At 43.1% G+C, this 24,205-nt stretch overlaps 1 protein-coding gene across 3 annotated transcripts in view; it reads right to left on the bottom strand.

Annotated features, from left to right (window-relative positions):
- The window catches only part of LOC122937796 (collagen alpha-6(VI) chain-like), a 280,737-nt gene that overhangs the window by 192,780 nt on the left and 63,752 nt on the right, over positions 1-24,205 (bottom strand). For 2 of the 3 annotated variants that reach the window (XM_044292846.1, XM_044292844.1), the window contains exon 2: positions 6,470-6,570. In XM_044292846.1, the coding sequence (XP_044148781.1) occupies positions 6,470-6,536 (67 nt within the window). In that variant the 5' untranslated portion in view covers positions 6,537-6,570. Of the gene's footprint in view, positions 1-6,469; positions 6,571-21,336; positions 21,393-24,205 lie in introns of all 3 variants that reach the window. The other variant, XM_044292845.1, reaches the window with a different exon arrangement.

Genomic DNA, 24,205 nt, shown 5'->3' with positions numbered 1-24,205 from the left:
AAATGGCTGAATCAAAGATGGCCGAGGCTATTTATAGGGCTGTGACATAACAAGGCTGGCTGGCTGCTGATTGGCTGCATGCGTGGCATTGTGGGTTATCCCTCAATCCCAGAGTTCCTTGCTCCATGTCCTAACACATGCAGCAGCCATTTTAAAAAATGTGATTAGTTACCAGGAAGCGTGTGGAAATTCGGATTCGGTGCTAAATGAATTTTTCCTCAAATTCAGATCGAATACCACTTCGTCACCTTCGATTCTCTCATCTCTAATGTCAACCTTTTTTCTAACAAAGCTAAACCAGCCCTTTACCTAAGATGGATACAGACATCTTCCCATTCATTGCTCCAATTGCTCTGCTAGATTGCTCATAGGTCAGGGGGATGTCCTTTCTCAGGGGACATATTCTGTCTGCTCAAGCTCCCTCCCTATCACAACTTAGCAGGAGTGTCCTTCATCAGTACAGATGTCACAAACTATTCGCCGGCGAACAGTTCCCGGCGAACATCGCTTGTTCACGTTCGCCACGGCGGGCAAACATATGCGATGTTCTGTCCGCTCCCTATTTGCCATCACCTCACAGTCAGCAGACACATTCCAACCAATCAGCAACATACCCTCCCTCCCAGACCCTCCCACCTCCTAGCAAAAAGCAAGGACAGCATCCATCTTAGATTCATTCGTAAGCTGCAGTGTTAGTAAGAGCAGCTGCTGCTGATTCAATAGGGAAATCGATAGCTAGGCCAGTGTATTCAGTGTCCACTCCAGTCCTGTGTGTGTCAGGCCCACAGCGTTTACTGTGCCCACTACTGCCAGTGCCCAGTTGCACCACTCATATCTGGTGTTACTGTAGCTTGCATAAAAAAAACAAAAACTTTTTTCACTGTAATATAATTGCAGTTGCCTGCAAGCGTGTGTGTTAGGCCCACAGTGTGTACTGTGCCCACTACTGCCAGTGCCCAGTTGCACCACTCATATCTGGTGTTACAGTAGCTTGCATAAAAAAAAAAAAAAACTTTTTTCACTGTAATATAATTGCAGTTGCCTGCAAGCATGTGTGTCAGGCCTACAGCGTGTACTGTGCCCACTACTGCCAGTGCCCAGTGCCTCCACTCATATCTGGTGTCACAGTAGTTTGCATTAAAAAAAAAACAACTTTTTTCACTGTAATATAATTGCAGTTGCCTGCAAGCGTGTGTGTCAGGCCTACAGCGTGTACTGTGCCCACTACTGCCAGTGAACAGTGCCACCACTCATATCTGGTGTCACAGTAGCTTGCATAAAAAAAACAACAACAATTTTTTCACTGTAATATAATTGCAGTTGCCTACAAGCGTGTGTGTCAGACCTACAGCGTGTACTGTGCCCACTACTGCCAGTGCCCAGTGCCACTACTCATATCTGGTGTCACAGTAGATTACATTTAAAAAACAACAACAATTTTTTCACTGTAATATAATTGCAGTTGCCTGCAAGCGTGTGTGTCAGGCCTACAGTGTGTACTGTGGCCGCTACTGCCAGTGCCCAGTTGCCACCACTCATATCAGGTGTCACAGTAGCTTGCACGCATAGTACAACTAATTGGAAAAAAAATGACAGGCAGAGGCAGGCCACCCCGCAGGGGCCGTCATGGTAGCGGTGCTGTGATTTCTTTTGGCCCTAGAATAATGCCCAGTGTTCAGAGGCCACGTACCCTGAACTCAAAAAGTTCTGAGGACATAGTTGACTGGCTAACACAGGACACCCAATCTTCTACAGCTTCCGCTCGGAACCTTGACGCACCATCCTCCTCCAGCTCAGCTTCGGGCACCTCTCAAGTTACCACTCGCCCGCCTGCCACCACCACCAACTCTAGCACCACAGCTGCTTCACTTGATCTGTCAGAGGAGTTATTTACACATCAGTTGGAAGAAATGAGTGATGTGCAACCATTATTTCCAGAGGATGTAGATACCAGGGATATGTCTCAGTCAGGCAGCATTACACACATGGACGTACGATGTGATGATGATGATGTTGTACCCGCTGCTGCTACCTTTGCTGAGTTGTCGGATACAAGTGAAGCGGTTCATGATGACGATGTGTCCGTTGATGTCACGTAGGTGCCCGCTCGAAGAGAAGAAGAACAGGGGGAAAGTTCAGATAGGGAGACAGAAAGGAGGAGGAGACGAGTTGAAAGCAGGGGAGGTCGTCGCAAGGAGCTAGTGGCACAGTCAGACAGCATGTATCGGCACCCGGGGTCAGCCAGACAGCACGCCAATCAACGCATGCTGTTGCCACCACCAGAATGCCATCATTGCAAAGCTCAGCAGTGTGGCATTTTTTGTGTGTGTCTGCCTCTGATAACAGCGATGCCATTTGCAACCTGTGCCAAAAGAAACTGAGTCGTGGGAAGTCCAACACCCACCTAGGTACAACTGCTTTGCGAAGGCACATGATCTCACATCACAAACGCCTATGGAATCAACACATGAGTACAAGCAGCACACAAACTCAAAGCCGCCATCCTCCTCCTGGTCCAGCATCTTCAGCCACTTCAACCACAGCTGTCCTCCTTGCCCCATCTCAACCATCCGCCACTCCGTCTCTCTCCTTGAGCAGTTCCTGTTCATCTGCCCACAGTCAGGTGTCTGTCAAGGACATGTTTCAGCTTAAGAACCAATGTCACAAAGTCACCCCCTTGCCCGGCGTCTGACAGCTGGCTTGTCTGACCTCTTAGCCTGCCAGCTTTTACCATACAAGCTGGTGGAGTCTTCACAAAAGGCAATCCCCAACCTGTACTCTATTGTGGAAAAGGAAGTCATGGCATGTCTGGCACACAGTGTTGGGGCAAGGGTCCATCTGAGCACTGATACCTGGTCTGCAAAACACGGTCAGGGCAGGTATATCACGTACATTGCGTATTGGGTAAACCTGCTGACGGCTGCCAAGCATGAAATGCGTGGCTCTGCAGAGGACTTGGTGACACCTCCACGACTTGCAGGCAGGCCTGCTGCCACCTCTACTCCTCCTACTCCATCCTCTTCGCTAACCTCCTCGGTTGAGTCCTATTCTGCTGCTGTGTCTTGCTCCACATCAACTGCACTTCCCCAGATCCCCAGGGGCTATTTCACATCCAGGATACGACAGTGTCACGCCGTCTTGGGGTTGACTTGCCTGAAAGTAGAGAGTCACATCGGACCAGCACTCCTGTCCGCCCTGAACGCACAGGTGGATCAGTGGCTGACTCCGCACCAACTGGAGATTGGCAAAGTGGTGTGTGACAACGGAAGCAATTTGTTGGCGGCATTGAATTTGGGCAAGTTGACACATGTGCCATGCATGGCACATGTGTTGAATCTGATTGTACAACGCTTTGTGCATAAGTACCCAGGCTTACAGGACGTCCTCAAGCAGGCCAGGAAGGTGTGTGGCCATTTCAGGCGTTCCTACACGGCCATGGCACACTTTTCAGATATTCAGCGGCGAAACAACATGCCAGTGAGGCGCTTTATTTGCGACAGCCCGACACGTTGGAATTCTGGGTATTTTTTTGCCACGTTACTGGACGCTCATGTGCAATGCCTCTAGGCTCATGCGCCCTTTTGAGGAGGTGACAAACCTATTCAGTCGCACTGAAGGCACCATCAGCGACATCATCCCATTTATTTTCATCCTGGAGCGTGCCCTGCAAAGAGTTCTGAATCAGGCCGTAGATGAGCGTGAAGAGGAAGAGTTGTGGTCACCATCACCACCAGAAGCAGCCTTGCCGGCGTTGATTGCTGGACCTGCGGCAACGCAGAGAGAGGAGTCTGAAGAAGAGGAGTCAGAGGAGGAAGGTGGCTTTGAGGAGGTGGAAGACCAACCACAGCAGGCGTCCCAGGGGGCTTGTTGTCACCTTTCGGGGACCCTTGGTGTTGTACGTGGCTAGGTGGAGGAAGAGACCTTCAATGACGTCAGTGAGGACAAGGAACGGGACATGGCTAGCTTGGTATCCAACCTTGTGCAAATGGGGAGTTTGCGGTTGTGCAAATGGACTATTTGTAGTTGTTTGCAGTGCGTTAAACTGGGAGTTTGGTCTGTCATAGTTTGGTCTGTCACTATGAAGCGGGCGTAACCTTTACACTACCTGATCGATACAATATCATACCTGATGTTTTAAAGCACGTTATTCCAAACAATTTAGGAATGTTAGGTGATTTATGCCCTTTATGGATTAAAACCCGACTCTGCGTCAACTACGTAATTTTCCATGGGAGTTTTGCCATGGATCCCCCTCCGGCATGCCACAGTCCAGGTGTTAGTCCCTTTGAAACAACTTTTCCATCACTATTGTGGCCAGAAAGAGTCCCTGTGGGTTTTAAAATTCACCTGTCTATTGAAGTCTATGGTGGTTCGCCCGTTCGCGAACATTTGCGGAAATTCGCGTTCGCTATTCGCGAACGGAAAATTTTATGTTCGTGACATCTCTAGTCATCAGTAGGCATTTCATTTCAACTGCAGCTCTCTTCCTGTAGCTGTCACAGCTTCTAAAAGGTAGATAGGACTGGTGATAGTAGAAAGAAGGAACTGAGCATGCGCGACCACCACAATTAGGTGAACAGAAAAATGATGACAATAACAAACAGAAGGGGGCACTATACAGGTAAATTTTACTTAATAACTCAATGACTATTCTAGATTTTTAATGACATGCAATTATAAAAATATTCAGATGCAGGTGCTGTTTTGAAAAATTTAGAATAGTCAATCAAGGGACAACCTCAGTCTCATATCAAGAATCCTGTCACCTTTTAGAGGGAAAGCTTATCAAAAACTAGTGTATATTTTAGGGCATAGATATTTTTTTTTCTGCTGATGGACTAACAAGGTACTAGGAATGAAATTCCTGATTGCTTCCTAGGTCTTTCATTGGAATGCTTCTGGTTCTGGTATTAAAGGGGTCATGCAATGACTGATGTAAAAATGAAAATCTAACATCATATAGTACATGACAATACCATTCTAACAAAGCTAGAACCAGCCCTGTACTTCACTGCTCCAATTGCTCTGCTAGATTATCTTCACCCAGACACCTCAAGAGGCGTGTCCTTTCTGCTACAGCTCTCTCCCTGTAACTGCTACAGCTTCTGACAGAACATATGGCTGGTGGCAGTTGAAGATTTAAACTGAGAACGTTCGACCAGCTCAATGAAACGGACAAAAAATAAAGAAAAGAACGAACAGAAGGTGGCGCTATACAGATACATTTTATTGATCAACTCAGTGGCTATACTAAAGTTTTAATTATGCAATTGCAAAAGTATAACTAGAAAAGCTACAATTTCTGGGGAAATTGTTTGAAGTGTTCTTGCCTTCGCCAGTAGTCTACAACTGGAGTAGGCGGAGTAACTGGGTGGAGTGGCTGGAATAACTGTGGAAATGTTGGACTGGGCAGAGTAACTTTATGAAGTGGGCAGAGTAACTGTGTGGAGTGTTTGGAGTGAGTAAAGATAGTAAACATTACACTAACCAATTGATTGATCAAATTTAAAAAGTGCAGATGGCAAGCTTGATAGAGTGAGAAATGCATTTCAACTTTTATTTATATAGCACATTTAATTGCAATGTTGTTGCCCAAAGTGCTTCACCGTTACATTAAGACATAAATTTATAAAAACATTAGCAGCCGATTTGTGTAGGTGGGCTTGAAAATGAAGGAGTGGTGGCAGTTTAGAAATCATGTCACACTCTAGCTTTTGTCACTCTGCTGGCTGCTCACACACCTGGGTTCCTATGGCAATTCACGCTACAGCAAGGGCAGATAAGAGCGGTTAAAAACAAACTGCTCCAACTTGCTCACTTCACTTATTATAAATCCTACAGTGAAGAGCTTTATATTGTGACAATCACAAGACCCAGACCTGCATTTTGATGCATAGTATGTCTCTGAAATATTAGAAATGAAGGCACAATGGCAGTTTAGAAATGACCCTTCAAATTTGAGATGGCTAGAGTGGAGTTTCAATGATGTCAATGGGCGGAGTTGCAAACAAATGGTCATATTGTGAAAACTATCAGGACTATGGCTTAGCCGTGTACATTTTTAGTGGCAGCAGGGATAGCTAAACGTTTTAATATTGTTATTGTTATAGTTTGTGTAGGTGGGCTTGAAAATGAGGGAGTGGTGGCAGTTTAGAAATCATGTCCTGATTTTTCAGCTTTCACTCTAGCTTTTGTCAGCTCCCACTCTAGTTTTGAACATTCTGCCATTCATTCCTATGGGACCAATTTCACCACAAAAACGCAGATATTTTGTGAACCATTCGGCGAAACATTCCACAAAGTAATAGCACCCAATCGGGAACAATCCGCACGTTTCAATATATTACTATCTATGTAGTGTAAAAACTGTGGGAGGAGTTAGGGTGGTAAATTTGGCTATAATAAGAATATATATGTGAGATAATAGTAAGTGGTCTTGCTATGCCAGAACACTTAATAAATACTTTACCTGCAATTTGAGTAGATGATAGATGCACCCAGATAACCGCCACAAGTAAACCAAACATAGATTTCATTCTCAGAGCACCACAAGGACGTTACTGAAGCATTCTAAAGAGAAAATTTTGTCGTGAGCAACCAAATAACTTTTTTTTTTAAACAGCAGAATAATAAATATGTTAATAGAGTTCAAATAACATTTCCCATGTACGGACATGCAGTATAAAAGAAAAGAAAAACGTACTGTAGTCCTAGGTTCGACTATTGATACTGACATCTGAACAATTCACAAGTATAAGCAGTAAATGTGCCTGGTCATTTGATACTTCTGCTCTGAAATCCCTTTAGGCTGTGCTCACCCTTAGTATTCAGGGGTTAGCATCAAATTATTACCATCAAATACTGGAAGCCTGATGGACGCTATAAGACCCCATTAGGGTCAGTGGAGTCATTTACTTAAAAACAGCGTTTCACATGCTGGCCTTAGTTAAAATCCTTCTGGCGGAAGATCCAACCAAATTATTAAGTGGCACGCATCTCTTAATACATTTGTCGCATCTTCTACTGTCCATGCGCCAGAAGAGATATCTACTCCAGACAGAAGCTGGATTAATTTCTGGTGCAATGTGTGGCAGTTTTCTACCACAATGGGGTAGATTTATCAAAAATGCTATGAAGGAAAACTAGCAACCAATCAGATTCCACCTTTCATTTTTCAGTGCTCCTTTGGAAAGTGAAAGGTGAACTCCGATTGGTGGCAGTGAGAAACTAAACCCGTTTTTACACTATACACCAGTTTTGATAACTCTCCCCCAATATTGTTAAATGAGTTGGGCCATGGAGCTGCTGCTCTCGGCCTACCTCTTCCCGACCACTTTTTGGAAAAGAGTTTCCAAAAAGTAGCAATTTTTGTCACACAAAACAACACTTGCCACAAAATTTTTGACTTTTCTTTGCCAGAAATCTTGCGTAGAATGCCAGTCCATAGTTTGACCCTCAATGGGTGTCTGCTTTTTTGAAAACTAATCCATTACAGAGTTGTGTGTCCAGCAAATTTGCATGAGTGAAGCCTAATAACTGACATGAATAATGGTGTAAATGTCTGATGAGAAATACATTTTCCATTATAAAACTTAAACTGACTAGAGAATGAAACCTCTCTATATGGGTTTGCCTTTAACAATGGCAAGTGAAGGAAGAGAAATACTGCTGCACTCATGTGAAATTGTGCCATATAATACCACGTTTGTGGCACTGCAGGACAAATATAGAGAATTCAGCTTTTTTCCGCAGCTACCGTATTACAGCTGGTCTCTGGGTGCTTTAGCTGCAGGACTCATAGGGATCAAAGATCACCATCCAGTTGTCTGGATGATACAATCCTTTTAGGCAATTTCTTTATTTAAACATATGGGGGGGGGGTCATTTATGAAAAAACATACTCCACTTTTTGGCGTATTTAAGGAGCACATTCTGTTGCAGCTTTTTTCCCTGTGTACGCCACTTACACCTCTTTTCTTAAGTTCTGAAAAAAGGGGGCATGTCATGGAAGGGGAAGAGGGCAGGCCCTTCTTATTCATAATTTTTGGCGTACAAAATGACTTAAATCTACGCTAGTAAAGGAGCTGGCATATATATAATCTTGCCGGCGCCTCTACATAACTTGGGCATATCAAGCTGCAGTGAACAGGGGCTAAGACCGGTGTCTAACACAACGGTCTTAGTAAATGACCCCCATGGTGCCTATTATATCTTCAAGTCTCATGAAGGTCATTTGGGCAACTTTGGTGTGCGAGAATAATACTTGAAAGATGGTAGTTACTTTTGACGCAGAAAATACTTGTCACTCTGAGTACTGATTGTAAAACCATTGAACCAGGTCATAAAGATCTCCTGAGAAATTTAAAAAGCACCCTTCACCTCTCCTGACTCGTCTGTTCTAGTAACTACATGCCGTCCTGGATCAATATCAATTGTGGAGCATCTTTCCATATAAATCCCTTATGTTATGCCATTCCTCTATTATTCCTTACTAGAAGTTCATGCATGAACTGCCAGCACTCTGTAATAGTTCCAACTTGGTGTTAGCAGTTGGGGGATGTCTGTGCACCCTCTGCCACTCACAGCACTGCTTGGATAATGTCAGACTGTGAGGGACACCCCCCCAACTGGCAACACCAAGATGGACCGATGGCAGAGTGCCAGCGATTCTTGCATAAGCTTTTAGTATGGTACGAAAAAAACAAAGTAACCAGGTCACTAATCTGTCATTCACGTCAAAGCTTTCTAGCACTGATCCACTTTCAAAAGTGAAGTGAAAATTCAAACAGGCTTGAACCAGCGAGTACAATTAAAAATTAACATAGACTTTATAGGTGCATCTTAAAACATCTGGGAAGTCACAAGAAACAGCTCCACGCTTGCATGTCTCTACTGCATACCGGCAGTCTTACTCATAGTAAAAAGATAGATAGAAATACATGGGGTCATTTATCAAACTGGTGTGAAGTAGAACTGACTTAGTTGGCCTTTTATTGTCCAAAGGAGCTGTCCAAAATGAAAGGTGAAATCTGATTAGGGTTGCCACTCAGCCAGTATCTCACTGGCAAGGCCGGTATTTTAGTGGCCCTGCCGGTGCCGGTAGTTTTTTCCTATTTTCCTTATAAGGACTGCTACTAATGAGCGCTTCCATTGTGGCGTGCTCATTAGTGCAGCCTTCCCCCCTTCTCCCTTGTGTTAATACAAAAGCACTCACCCTCTCCATTTGCTTGCGCTGCCCATTTGCTCGCGCTGCTGACTGGATGTGGAGGGTAGGTCCCGTGAGACGTCATCATGCTGGAGAGCAGGTCCTGTCCTGCACATCCAGTCAGTAGGGAGCGTTCACCACAGTGCGAGCAAATGGATGAGGTGAGTGTTTTTTTGTTTGTTAGTTTTTTTGACAGAAGTTGAAAAGGGAGCATTATTCTTACCTGGGGGCAATAATGGCGGAATTTATTCTTATTGGTGGCCACTAATGGGTCCATTACACTTACTGGGGGGCACTAATGGGGACAGTATTAATTCTGGGGGTGCTAATGGGGGCATTATTAATTCTGGGCAGCACTAATAGGGACATTAATATTACTGGAGGGCAATAATATTATTGGGAGCCACATTATTGCAGACTGTGTTAAGCCATGCCCCCTTGTGGTGTGGCTTAACTTGGTCGGTATTTTTTGTTTAGAAAGGTGGCAACCCTAAATCTATTTGGTTGCTATGGGCAACTAAGCCCATTGTACTTTACACCAGTTTGATAAATGACCTCCAAAATTGTTATTACACTGGGAATGCAAGTAGTTCCCAAAGCAGACATGTCAGGAGAGGTGACAGGCCCATTTTAAGCAGATAATAAGAAATGTCACTGCTAGTTTATATTTTATTCATAATTTAAATGGTGTAATCTAAAAAAATAAATAACAAACCAAAAAGTTTGAGAACATAGACGAATGCCTAATTTTCAGCAGATGTCAGGACTCCTCTGCTGACACCCGTATGGCTTCATATACTGTATGTTGCACAGTTTCCTGATAATCTTCAGTTTCTCATAAGTATTACTATAGTTGATTGTGATCATGATTAAAAAATGTACAGTCGAAACGCGTAGACCTTGCCTGTCTGGTCAGCCTATGAATTTTATAATTTAGAAATAAAGAAATTGGATTTTATCCTAAACCTGTTTTGATTGATTCCAGATCTGGGATCCATGCACAGCAAAGGAGGACGGTGGGTGAGCTGAAATCCTTTTTTTTGTTATAGTTGCTTGTGGTTTATAATCATGTTATATGTGCTACAGGTTAAGTGATTACTGCATGCACTCACTTCTTGTTGAGATAGTACTTAAATAGGGCATCAGCCAATTTTAACAAGCAGCTTTGAAATGTAAATCATGGGGAAGTACAGAATTACTGTCACGGCTGAGGATGGGGAAAACCCTCAGCCGTGCGATGCTGGAAGATGTTAGTGGCTGCTCGGCCAGGACGACAGAATTAGGGAGCAGGTCACCTCCTAACGCATCCCTAATCCGACCCTAACTCCTAGCTGCATGAGCCGACCTTGAAGGTAGGAGGGCCCATGCTCAGGAACCTTGGATCCCTACTCACCCTCCGCCGATCCCTGAACTAGGAGCTGGGTAGACCACCTGTTCCTCCAGGATGCGGAGAAACAGGAGTCTAAAACTGGCCGAGCTGCAATGGGATGTAACCATAAACAGACTATGGCTATGGCAGGAGAGTGAAAGACTTCCACCTCTACTTGCCACAGACACACTGACTGGATCCCTGGACACAAGTGCTGGCTGTCCACACACAAACATAAAAGGACATAGCACACATAAACACACAGGGACCCAGAACCATAGCTGCAATAATAACAGACACCACATACACATAAACTTAACATCACATAAACATATAATCACAATTTATGACCACAAGGGTGGCCCTCACTGGCAGATATAGGTATATGGGACCAGGAGAGTGCCTCCAGCTTACTACAAGGCTGGAGTACCCCTCAGACATAGGGTCTTAACTGAGGCTTTATAGACCCTGTAGCCACACCCAGTGCACACACACTAGGAAGGAAGTTAACCCTTCCAACACCAGGGGAAGGGAAGACAGCAACTAAAAGGGGAATACATACAATAAACCCCGTGCACACCAGACAAGGAAAGTGCACACATAAACACACGTTGCCAAAGACAACCGCATGCATGGACAGAGAGCCGCCCAGCAACCAGCTCAGGCTGCTCCACTGCCCAACAACCACAAGTTGCCAGCGGCAACCACACGTGAGGCAAGATACAAGCCCTCACCTGTGGTTGACAACAATACCAGACCGTGGGCAAATGCATGCGGGTCCCAAGGAGTCACAACCATGACCATGGTCGTGACAATTACAGTTAAAAAATAAAAAAAAACATAGTAAAGCAATATCAACAATAAATCAATAGTAATATAGGCTGGCTCACAGTATTTTTGCATAAAATTTTATTAATGCACTAACTCAAAACAAACTGACTATATGTCAGCATATCAGCATACATACATAAATAGAATAGGTATATAAGTGCGGAGTACTCCTAAGAATAAGAACTAATGGCTAGGGTGAGGCTGCAAGAGGTATTCAATTGAACCACTCAAATGTCCATGACTTTAAATGTCAAATTGCCAAATAGTTGGAACCAGAAAGGTTCAGGAACGTCCTTGTTATAATTTCCCACACGGGAAACTCTGTGTTCAAATGTCGTCTGACAAATAGTAACCGCACTTCCTCCGTTCAGCAGTGTTCCACTTACTTGTTACTTGCGGAGCAAACCTTCAGACCCGCTCGCTCAGCGTCCCACGTGTCCAGCCAGGTAGTCGATCGCTGGTTTGTGACGCAGGCGCCTAGAGCCGTCAGGCCAACGGAAGCTGGTAAAGCTGAGCTGAGCTGGTGATTGCCTGAACCTGTCAGACCAGCGGAAGTGGACACAGCAGAGTTTACCTTGTATTTGCGGCAATGTTGAAGGTATTAACACAGTTTTAGTCCACTTTATAAATAGTTGGTAAATGGAGTCTTTTGCAGCGGTATGAGACGTCTTCTAATGCTTAAAAAAGATTGCAGCAGAATCCTCTTCTTGCGTATTTATAAAAACCGCACCGATAGCCTGGTCTTTATACACACTAGACGCGTTTCGGAAACAAGTTCCTTCCTCAGTAGATAGTTATAGAATGCTCAAAGCATTCTATAACTATCTACTGAGGAAGGAACTTGTTTCCGAATAGATAGTTATAGATAGTTATAGAATGCTTTGAGCATTCTTTAACTATCTACTGAGGAAGGAACTTGTTTCCGAAACGCGTCTAGTGTGTATAAAGACCAGGCTATCGGTGCGGTTTTTATAAATACGCAAGAAGAGGATTCTGCTTCAATCTTTTTTTAAGCATTAGAAGACGTCTCATACCGCTGCAAAAGACTCCATTCACCAACTATTTGTAAAGACGTCTCATACCGCTTCAAAATACTCCATTTACCAACTTTTTTTTAAAGTGGACTAAAACTGTGTTAATACCTTCAACATTGCCGCAAATACAAGGTAAACTCTGCTGCGTCCACTTCCGCTGGTCTGACAGGTTCAGGCAATCACCAGCTCAGCTCAGCTTTACCAGCTTCCGTTGGCCTGGCGGCTCTAGGCGCCTGCGTCACAAACCAGCGATCGACTACCTGGCTGGACACGTGGGACACTGAGCGAGCGGGTCTGAAGGTTTGCTCCACAAGTAACAAGTAAGTGGAACACTGCTGATCGGAGGAAGTGCGGTTACTATTTGTCAGACGACATTTGAACACAGAGTTTCCCGTGTGGGAAATTATAACAAGGGCGTTCCTGAACCTTTCTGGTTCCAACTATTCGGCAAATTGACATTTAAAGTCATGGACATTTGAGCGGTTCAATTGAATACCTCTTGCAGCCTCACCCTAGCCATTAGGTCTTATTCTTAGGAGTACTCCAGCTATTTAGGTTGTGCGTGAGCTCCGTACTTATATACCTATTCTATTTATGTATGTATGCTGATATGCTGACATATAGTCAGTTTGTTTTGAGTTAGTGCATTAATAAAATTTTATGCAAAAATACTGTAAGCCAGCCTATATTACTATTGATTTATTCCTTTTTTTCAGCTGGTAACTGAAAGGCTGAGCTCCAGTAGTTTGCTGGTGGAGCATTTTCTAAATATTTGAGAATAGTTTCAATATCAACAATACTACCCCCCGCAAATCTTGCGCTCAGTATGCTAATACTGAGCATCGGAGCAATGGGGAGAAGACGCAGTCTTTCTCTGTGGGCGTCTCCTCGCAGCGCAGAGCGTCACAGCCAGGGGAGACGCCCACAGAGAAAAACTGCATCTCCTCCCCATTGCCCCGATGCTCAGTATTAGCATACTGAGCGCAAAATTTGCAGGGGGCCATAACAGGGCACAGGAGCGCTATTTTAAAAACCAGGCAGGGTGGCAGCACAGAGGAGGGTACCCCGCAGGTACAGATATTTATCTCACTTACTACAAACTGATGAAAGGTCCTCTTTAAGTTAATAAAGAAGTCGTCAGTAAATATAGCATATAGGGTAGCCATTACTCCCATATGTATTTTACAAAGCTTTATTCAATTCTACCGAGTATTGCAGTGATGCACCCCATAACTAGGCAAATTTTCAGTTCTAATCTAACATAGCTGGATGAGCTGTAATTTTGGTCAGTAGCCTAGCATATGTGATGAGCTGTAGAAAAATGATATTATATTGCAATCCATATTCAGTAAGTACAGAATATTCTGTAACAGCGTGGATCTGCTTGGTGACTTGAATAGATTTGACTTGGACAAAATTATTGAGGAACCTATCCATGCAGTCTGCCATTGCAAAGGTTTGTGAAAGACTGGGTCATTATAAAGAGCTCACTGAATTCTAGCATGGTACTGTAATTGGATGCCACCATTTCAAAATGTCAGTTTGTGAAATTTCTTTCCTCCTAGATATTCCACAATCAACTAGGAGTGGTATTTTTGCAAAATAGAAGCATTTAGGAACCGCAGCAGCTTAGCCATGAAGCACAGACCAAGTAAAGTTACATGCTAGCAGCGGTATTTTGTCTTGCAGAACTCCTGATGGACCCCATTATAGTAATAGTGTCATATAGGTCTCCCTTTTATATCTGAAATCCACCCTAATACACTTACAGCGATGGCAAACTATCCACCTCAATGTATTGTAAATCCACTGCCATCAATAACTCCTCCACTGGTCTAGTTTCCATCCAGCCCCCCTTCGCCATGGTATACCTAGAGGTCAATATCTGCAGGTAATCTAAGTCAGGTTATCCTCCAACTCGTCTTCACTCTGCCTTTAGGAATGTAGAATGGTCCAACATGGAACAAGTTCTTGTCCCTAGAAACCGCTCTGATACGGTTACCAGAATCACTGGGATTTTCAACAGTATATATTGTATAGCTCGATTATGGCTATCTAAATATTGGCCCATTCTCCTTAGGGATAAGGACCTTACTGATGTGATCCATTCCCATCCAGGTATTACTTATAGATAGGAAAGCAACCTACATGACAGACTGGTACATAGCCACTACTCTAGACCACCTACGACTAGTACCTGGTTGGATAAACGTCCACTAGGTACCTTCATATGTGGTGGAACTAAGGCCTGTAATAACATTTGTCCCTCAAAAACAGTCACCTCTGCTCTTACTAGTCAGATCTACTCTCTATGGGATTTTATAATCTGTAAAACACGGGGTGTAATATACCTCTGTAAATGTACATGTCCTCATGACTCTGTTGGGAACACCATTAGGGAAATGCGTAGGAGGGTCCTGGAAAATATTAATGATATTGTAAAAAAAAAGGACACCCCCGTATCAAGGCATATGATTAAGGTCCACAGAGGTGACCCTCAGGCCTTAACATTTTTTGCAGTAGAGGCAGTCTGACCCTCACCAAGGGGCGGTGATTGGGATAAGTGTATTTTTGCAAAAGGAATCAGATAGGATATATAGATTCAAATCACAAGTATCGGGCGGCCTTAATGACCGATTGATGTTCACTTGTTTCTTATAGCCACTCATTCTTCAGTGTAATTTTTGAACCCTTAGCCAGCATTCTAGCTTATCGGCATGCAAAATTGCCCAAGATTGGATTATTGGTGTTTATCAAGTGTTTTTTTTATTTTTATTTTTATGTTCTATATCCTACATGATAAAATTCCTGTGTGAGTGCGCTGTGTCCGTGTGTGTGTACCCAGTTTTGCACTGGGCATGCGCGGCGGGGCGTCCAATCAGGACACAGAGCTACACACAAGTTTCCCTGCAGGGTGTCAGCAGCCTGACTGCCCATAGATACCTCCGAGACCCTATAGGCAGGCCACAGCTCCCCCGCCGCCGTCCGCTTCTGCTTCAGTTCCCCTGCCTCCGTCCGCTCCTCTCTTGGCTCACCAGCAGTGTAGCGCACAAACAGGCAGTGCACATGTGCCGCCTTTGCCGAACAGACCTCTGGGAATTGAAGTCCAGATGAGAGGCCGTGAAGGAGATGAAGAGCACGCAGACCACCCCCCCCTTTCAGAATGATAGAGTGTTAGCTGTTTAACCCCTTCCATGCCGTGGTCCTTAGGGACCGTTGTATGGAGGGGCTAACCGTCGGCCTGCTGCTCTGCTGTGGCAGCAGCCGATGCTTGAAGTGTAAACTGAGAGAGGGAGCTCCCTCCCTTTCACCATCGGGCCGCTATGCTGTGGCAGCGTCCCGGTGGCTACCATGGCAACCGGACACCTTCACAGTGGTGATCAGGCTTAGGGCTCATGCACACGACCGTTGTTGTTTTGCGGTCCGTTTTTCACGGATACGTTGTTCTGTATCTGATTTTTTTCCCCTCTGATTTAAGTCCTCTTCCGTTATGTTATTGCAAAAAACATATCCGTATGGTTTCCATATTTGATCCGTTTTCTGCAGCATAGCATTTCTACAGTATGGATCCGCAAAATGTGGATGAAATACGGATGACATACGGATGTGCTCCGTGTGCGTTCCGTATTTTTTGCGGACCCATTGACTTGAATGGGACCTCTGACGTGATTTGCGGAAAATAATAGGACATGCACTACTTTGTAGCAGAACGGCCATGCGGACAAACGGAAACAGAATGCACACGGAGTAACTTCCGTATTTTCTACAGTCCCATTGAAGCCGCATACAGTCCACAAAAAACCCAGAACAGAAGTGGAAAGAAAATACGTTTGTGTGCATGAGCCCTTAGTGTGAGTTCAATACACTGCAGTACACTATATAGTGTACTGCAGTGTATTGTAAGCCATCAGATCCACTGGTGGGTCTGGGTCAAAAAAAAGTGAAAAAAAAGTGAAAAAAACAAACAAAACCTTTCTATATCCACACATAATTGGTTAAAAATTTAAAAAATTTAAAACCTGATCTATAAAAGGATCATGTTACTTTTACCCCATGGTGAACACCATAAAAATAAAATTATAATGGAATTGCAATGTCGCCCACCGCACTTCCCAAAAAAAAAGGTAAAAAAGTGATCAAAAAAGTCATATGTATCCAAAATTAGCACCAATTAAACCGTGACCTCATCCAACATAAAATGAGCCCCTACATAAGCCAATCGTCCAAAAAAAAAAAAAAAAAATGGCTTTCGGAAAATGGAGACACAAAACATGATTTTTTTTTTTCAAACATGCTTTTATTGAATAAAATAAAATTTTAAAAATGCACATATTAGGTATTGTCATGTCTGTAACGACTTGCTCTATAAAAATAGCATGTGATCCAACCCGTCTGGTAAACACCATAAAAAATAAAAACAAAAAATGTGCAAAAAAAAAAACATTTTTTATCACCTTACATCCCAAAAAGTGTAATACCAAGCAATCAAAAAGTTATATGTGCCCCATAATGGTGCCAATCAAACCAACATCTCATCCCGCAAAAAATGAGACCCTACCTAAGACAATCACCCAAAAAATAAAAAAATATGGCTTTCAGAAAATGGAAACAATTTTTTTTTTAAAATGCACATATTAGGTATCATCATGTCCGTAACAACCTGCACTATAAAACTATTATGTGATTCAACCCGTCTAGTGAGCGCCGTAGAAACTAGAATAAAAAATGTGCCAAAAAAGCCATTTTTGATCACCTTACATCACAAAAAGTATAATACCAAGGGATCAAATATTCATATGTGCCCCAAAATGGTACCAATTAAACCACCGTCTCTTCCAGCAAAAAATAAGATCTACCTAAGACAATCACTCAAAAAAGAAAAAAAATATGGCTTTCAGAAAATGGAAATACAATATTTTTTCTAAAAATGTTTTCTTGTGTAAATCCAAAATAAAATGTAAAAAATTGACTAATTAGGTATCGCGGCATCGTTATGACCTGATCTATAAAAATATCACATTATCTACTCTGTCAGGTGAACATTGTAAAAAAAGAAATAGTAAAAACTGTGCCAGAACAGCAATTTTTTGGTTACCTTGCCTCATAAAAATAGTAATATATAAATATATTTATACTGTATATCTATATACACGCACAATGCACAACTACCTCTGGCAAAAGATTTCTACACTGCAGGAATAACCCTAATAATAACAAGCCCCCCGCACCACTCACACCAGCGCGATGACACGGCGCTCCACATGCTGCCTGCACCACCCACACCTGCGCAACGGAAAGGAGGTCGAAGCGCCACCATTTCTGTTCGTCAGTCCCAGCTGCCATTTCTGTTCGTCAGTCACAGCACTATCAGCCATATAGAGAGGAGCCCCTGTCAGCAGTCTGACCTACCAGTCGCTACCAGCAGTCTCAGCACCAGCAGTCAGTGCCAGTCGTACAGCCATAGCCACCAGTCACAGTGCCAGTAGTGTCAGCCACCAGTCAGTGCCAGCCATCTCAACCATCAGTCAGTGCCACCAGCCACACCCACCAGTCTCAGCGACCAGTCACTGCCAGTGTAGCAGTCTCAGTTACAACCAACACTCAGTGCCAGTAGTCAACAAGCTGCAGCCAGCAGTCTGAGCCACAGTCACCAGTCAGTAACACCAGTCTCAGCCGCAGCCAGCAGTCTCAGCCACAGCCGCAGCCAGCAGTCTGAGCCACAGCCACCAGTCAGTAACAGCAGTCTCAGCCGCAGCCAGCAGTCTCAGCCACAGCCACCAGCCCCAGTCAGCAGTCTCAGCCACAGCAAGCACTTAGTGCCAACAGTCTCAGCCACAAGCTACAGACAGCAATCCTAGCCACAGCCAGCAGTATCGGCCACCAGCCACAGCCACGAGTCTCAGCAACCAGTCAGTGCCAGCAGTCTCAGGCAAAGCCACCAGTCAGTGCCAGCAGTCTCAGCCACCAGTCAGTGCCAGCAGTCTCAGCCACAAGCCACAGCTGGCAATCTCAGCCGTAGCCACCAGTCTCGGCCACCAGCCACAGCCACCAGTCTTAGCCACCAGTCAGTGCCAGCAGTCTCAGCCACAGCCACCAGTCTTAGCCACCAGTCAGTGTGGTCAAGTTCTCTTGCCATTTAATATAGACCGTTCCTACTAATGTTTATGCATTACTGTTCTAGCATCCGTTATTGTAACGGGCCTAATGTCTAGTATATACTTTATATAAAGGGATATACACAAATGCTGCCCAGCCTGTTATGATTGTGGGCTACTAGGATATATTTGGCTTGTTCTATCATCACTGACTATACTGCATATAGTACATAACACCATTTATATACGCAATTTAGATCCCCCTAAAGTCATGCAAGAAACTATAGTATTAAAACTAGCCATTTACAGGTTCCCTCACCTTGGCCCCAGACTTGGTGTAGGTTGGGTGCCAATAACGGTTTAATCGTGCCTCATATAGAGTGGTATTGTACCTAATTTAGGGATAAGGGGTTGCTAGTGCTCCATGCAGAGTGGTACATAATACGTCGCCTCTTTCACTGCCGGCATGTTCCGCCCCTTTGGGTGACGTGGGAAAGAGAGATAGACGGTCACTGCAATTACGCAGTTTCCGCCTAGGCACGCCCATCCATCAGGCAAATTCAGAACCATGGTCCCTTTAGCAGTGTGGCCCGACAGGATACAGGATAGTGCTTACCTACATCATGGCTACCACACCTTGAATAGCGTGGCCTGGCCCTGCCCCCCGATGATGTAGCCGCGTCATCCACGTGTGGCACCACCACCTGCCATGCCGCTGGCTGCCTACTGATGCTGCACTGGCCCTGTGTGAGTGGTTTCCTTGGAACCAATTAGTTTCTTACTATCTTTGATGATGGGGCCTACACTGCCTTCTATATCCCTTTTTATACCATGTAAGGACTCATGTATGGACCACTAGGTACTACAAATACAGATGGAGCAGGGTTAGCACTCCAGCTCTTAACTCAAATTTCTTAACTCATCATGTTATCTTGAGACAAAAGCCATTGAAAAGCAATTGAAGGTGTTTGCTTAGATTAGATAACACAACTCAGAAATCTTCGAAAACAGGAGTGTTAACTCTACTCCATCCATATGCATTATAGCATTATCTGTAACTTTACTCTTGAACACATGTTTGATTATATTAACCTTTACTTCAGAGATCTCATGTACTATCATGTGCCATAGTTAGACTCCTCATCCCAGGACTAGTGTGTCTTTTGTTATCTGCCATTAGTGTCAATTGGCCAACAGGCTTATCATTAGCCAATTGGTTTATTATTACCCATGTTTTGGCACCTATTGGCCCTACCTTAGGTGATGTTTGTACAGTTTGAACAGTGACATCCTTACTGAACCCTAGGCTAATGTTTTTTTTTGTCTCCTGACAACTGTACAACCACATTGTCTTGTTGCCTTAGTTTGTATGGTTTATTGAATTATTTAGTGTATTAGCCCTCACTGTGTCTTTACACCTTATTGTCCTCTGAGGAACCCTGTTGAGGGGTGAAATGCGTCAGATTGTAATTGATGTTTCTATAGGGCATAAGTAATATCTAGGACATAATTGTTGCATCTCTTGGACACTTTGACAACCACCTTATCCATCAAGACAAAACTGTATATGATCTGAATTGTTGTTAATTTTCTTTGTTTATCCCCTAAGGCCTACTTAGGGCGTACTAGTGAGGCATGAGCATGGGGTACACCTACCACCAAGGTTTGACCCCAGGCAGCAGGGCATACAGTTAGGGATAGTTAGGGAGGGATTTTCCCCACTACCCCCCCCCCCCACCCAAAAATTGTTTTGTTCTTTCTATCACATTGTTATTGTTTTGGGTTTTAATTGTCTGGGCCCCTTTATTAATGAGATTACTAATTTAGATAACAGTGAATTTTTATGACGCCTTCAGTGATATGCTAATGGTGTCATATGCTTGATTTGCTCTTCCTATAAACACAATACTAAATATAATACAGACCATGTAAGACCCTAATCTGGCTGCCTTGTGTGTTTAATTACTGTGGCTGGGTCTTTGACAGTGGCTGAGCTGAGAATGGTGTCTCTGCTTGGGATCTTGCATAGTGCATAGTGCCAGATTTTAAGACAAAAGATTCTTCAAGTTCGCTTTCCAAGACCTCAAACAGTTACAGATACTTTAATACTTTTGCCAATTAAAGCTCTAATCATGAAATTGTAATTTATGCTTTGCTATAATAAAGCCTTCACGAAACATGCTTTGGGGTGTTGGAGCTATGATGTGCAGAGCATTGCAATGGCGTGTCTTATGTAGTCTGCTTCTTATTGACCAAGGACTTGGCTTGTGATTTGGTGGACTTTAGTATACCCAGTAATAATATTACTCGACTGATATTTTGTATCATTGTGCCATGTTCTCTATCCCGCACCGTTTATGAAATTAACATTATTTTAGTGTTTTGGGCAACACTGATATATGTACCATATAGTGTTATTATAGGTTTAAAAGAATATACAATCCGTAGGGCAGCATTATGATTTAACTAGTGTGTATTGTCTGGTTCATTATACTTTTATGTATTCTGCAGTCAGATTTTGTTTACACGTGGACAATCCCTTTGGGAATGGGAAGAGGTGCATGCGATAATGTTCCATATTGGGGGTGAAACCTTTTTTACACAGTCAATGTTCAGTCAGTGATTTACATCAGTGATTGTGACCCAAAACTAGGAGCGGGTCTAAACAAAGAACAGAAGTAGATCTTTCCCTTATACTTAATATCTGTGTAGCCTCCTCTCCTGGTTTTGGCTCACAATGATGGAAATTACTGACTAAACACTAACATAAGATCTATGGCAGACGGGTTAGTGCTACTGTACCTTGCAAAAGTATTCACCCCTCTTGACTTTTTTTTCGTATTTTGGTGCCTCGCAACCTGGAATTAACATGGATTGTTTGAGGATTTGCATCATTCAATTTACATAACATGCCCACAATTTGTACAACAAATAGGACAAAATAACAGAACAAGTCAATGTGCATAACTATTCACCCCCCTAAAGTCAATACTTTGTAGCGCCACCTTTTGCAGCAATCACAGCTCCAAGTCACTTTGGATAAGTCTCTATGAGCTTGCCAGATCTTACCACTGGGATTTTTGCCCATTCCTCCTTGCAGAACTGCTCCAGCTCCTTCAAGTTGGATGGTTTGCGCTTGTGAATAGCAATCTTTAAGTCTGACCACAGATTTCCTATTGGATTGAGATCTGGGCTTTGACTAGGCCATTCCAGCACATTTGCATGTTTCCTTTTAAACCACTCAAGTGTTGCTTTAGCAGTGGTGATCAGGCTTAGGGCTCAGGCTCTCGACCATTGTTGTTTTGCGGTCCGTTTTTCACAGATCCGTTGTTCTGTATCTGAGTTTTTTTTCTCTTTGATTTAAGTCCTCTTCCGTTCTGTTATTGCAAAAAACATATCCATATGGTTTCTGTAATTGATACGTTTTTTGCGGATCGGAAACAGCAATTTATTAAGCACCAAACACATGAGCAATATGGGCTTGGTATAGCATTTCTACAGTATGGATCCGCAAAATACCGACGAAATACAGATGACATATGGATGTGTTCCGCGTGCGTTCTGTATTTTTTGCGGACCATTGACTTAAATGGGGGCCTCTCACGTGATTTGCGGACAATAATAGGACATGCACTATTTTTTTGCAGAATGGCCATGCAGACAAATGGAAACGGAATGCACACGGAGTCACATCTGTATTTTCTACAGCCCTCTTGAAGTGAATGGTTCCACATACAGTCCGCAAATAAAACAGAACAGAAGCGGAAAGAAAATAAGTTTGTGTGCATGAGCCCTTAGTGTGAGTTCAATACACTGCAGTACACTATATAGTGTACTGCAGTGTATTGTAAGCCATCAGACCCACTGGATCTTCAAGAACCAAGTGGGTCTGGGTCCAAAAAATGAAAAAAAGTGAAAAAAAATACAAACAAAACCTTTCTATATCCACGCATAATTGGTTAAAAATAGAAAACCTGATCTATAAAAGGATCATGTTACTTTTACCCCATGGTGAACACCATAAAAAAAAAAAAACTATGATGGAATTGCAATTTCGCCCACTGCACTTCCCCAAAAATGGTAAAAATGGGAATAAAAAGTCATATGTATCCAAAATTAGCACCAATTAAACCGTGACCTCATCCCAGAAAAAATGAGCCCCTACATAAGCCAATCGTCCCAAAAATAAAAAAAAATATGGCTTTCAGAAAATGGAGACACAAAAACATGATTTTTTTTCAAACATGCTTTTATTGAATAAAATAACATTTTAAAAATGCACATTAGGTATCGTCATGTCTGTAACGACCAAATAGTATGTGATCCAACCCGTCTGGTAAACACCATAAAAAAAATAAAAACTAAAAATGTGCAAAAAAACCCATGCTTTATCACCTTACATCACAAAAAGTCTAATATCAAGCAATCAAAAAGTTATATGTGCCCCATAATGGTACCAATCAAACCGACATCTCATCCCGCAAAAAATGAGATCATACCTAAGACAATCGCCCAAAAAATAAAAAAATATGGCTTTCAGAATATGGAAACACAAAAACATGATTTTTTTTCTCAAACATGCTTTTATTGAATAAAATTAAATTTAAAAAAAATGCACATACAGGGAGTGCAGAATTATTAGGCAAGTTGTATTTTTGAGGATTAATTTTATTATTGAACAACAACCATGTTCTCAATGAACCCAAAAAACTCATTAATATCAAAGCTGAATATTTTTGGAAGTAGTTTTTAGTTTGTTTTTAGTTTGTTTTTAGTTTTAGCTATTTTAGGGGGATATCTGTGTGTGCAGGTGACTATTACTGTGCATAATTATTAGGCAACTTAACAAAAAACAAATATATACCCATTTCAATTATTTATTTTTACCAGTGAAACCAATATAACATCTTAACATTCACAAATATACATTTCTGACATTCAAAAACAAAACAAAAACAAATCAGTGACCAATATAGCCACCTTTCTTTGCAAGGACACTCAAAAGCCTGCCATCCATGGATTCTGTCAGTGTTTTGATCTGTTCACCATCAACATTGCGTGCAGCAGCAACCACAGCCTCCCAGACACTGTTCAGAGAGGTGTACTGTTTTCCCTCCTTGTAAATCTCACATTTGATGATGGACCATAGGTTCTCAATGGGGTTCAGATCAGGTGAACAAGGAGGCCATGTCATTAGATTTTCTTCTTTTATACCCTTTCTTGCCAGCCACGCTGTGGAGTACTTGGACGCATGTGATGGAGCATTGTCCTGCATGAAAATCATGTTTTTCTTGAAGGATGCAGACTTCTTCCTGTACCACTGCTTGAAGAAGGTGTCTTCCAGAAACTGGCAGTAGGACTGGGAGTTGAGCTTGACTCCATCCTCAACCCGAAAAGGCCCCACAAGCTCATCTTTGATGATACCAGCCCAAACCAGTACTCCACCTCCACCTTGCTGGCGTCTGAGTCGGACTGGAGCTCTCTGCCCTTTACCAATCCAGCCACGGGCCCATCCATCTGGCCCATCAAGACTCACTCTCATTTCATAAGTCCATAAAACCTTAGAAAAATCAGTCTTGAGATATTTCTTGGCCCAGTCTTGACGTTTCAGCTTGTGTGTCTTGTTCAGTGGTGGTCGTCTTTCAGCCTTTCTTACCTTGGCCATGTCTCT

Source organism: Bufo gargarizans, chromosome 5 (assembly GCF_014858855.1).
Source record: "Bufo gargarizans isolate SCDJY-AF-19 chromosome 5, ASM1485885v1, whole genome shotgun sequence".
In the NCBI taxonomy this organism is placed as follows: domain Eukaryota; kingdom Metazoa; phylum Chordata; class Amphibia; order Anura; family Bufonidae; genus Bufo; species Bufo gargarizans.
Note: the sequence above shows the minus strand (reverse complement) of the source record. Positions and strands in the feature narration are given on the sequence as shown.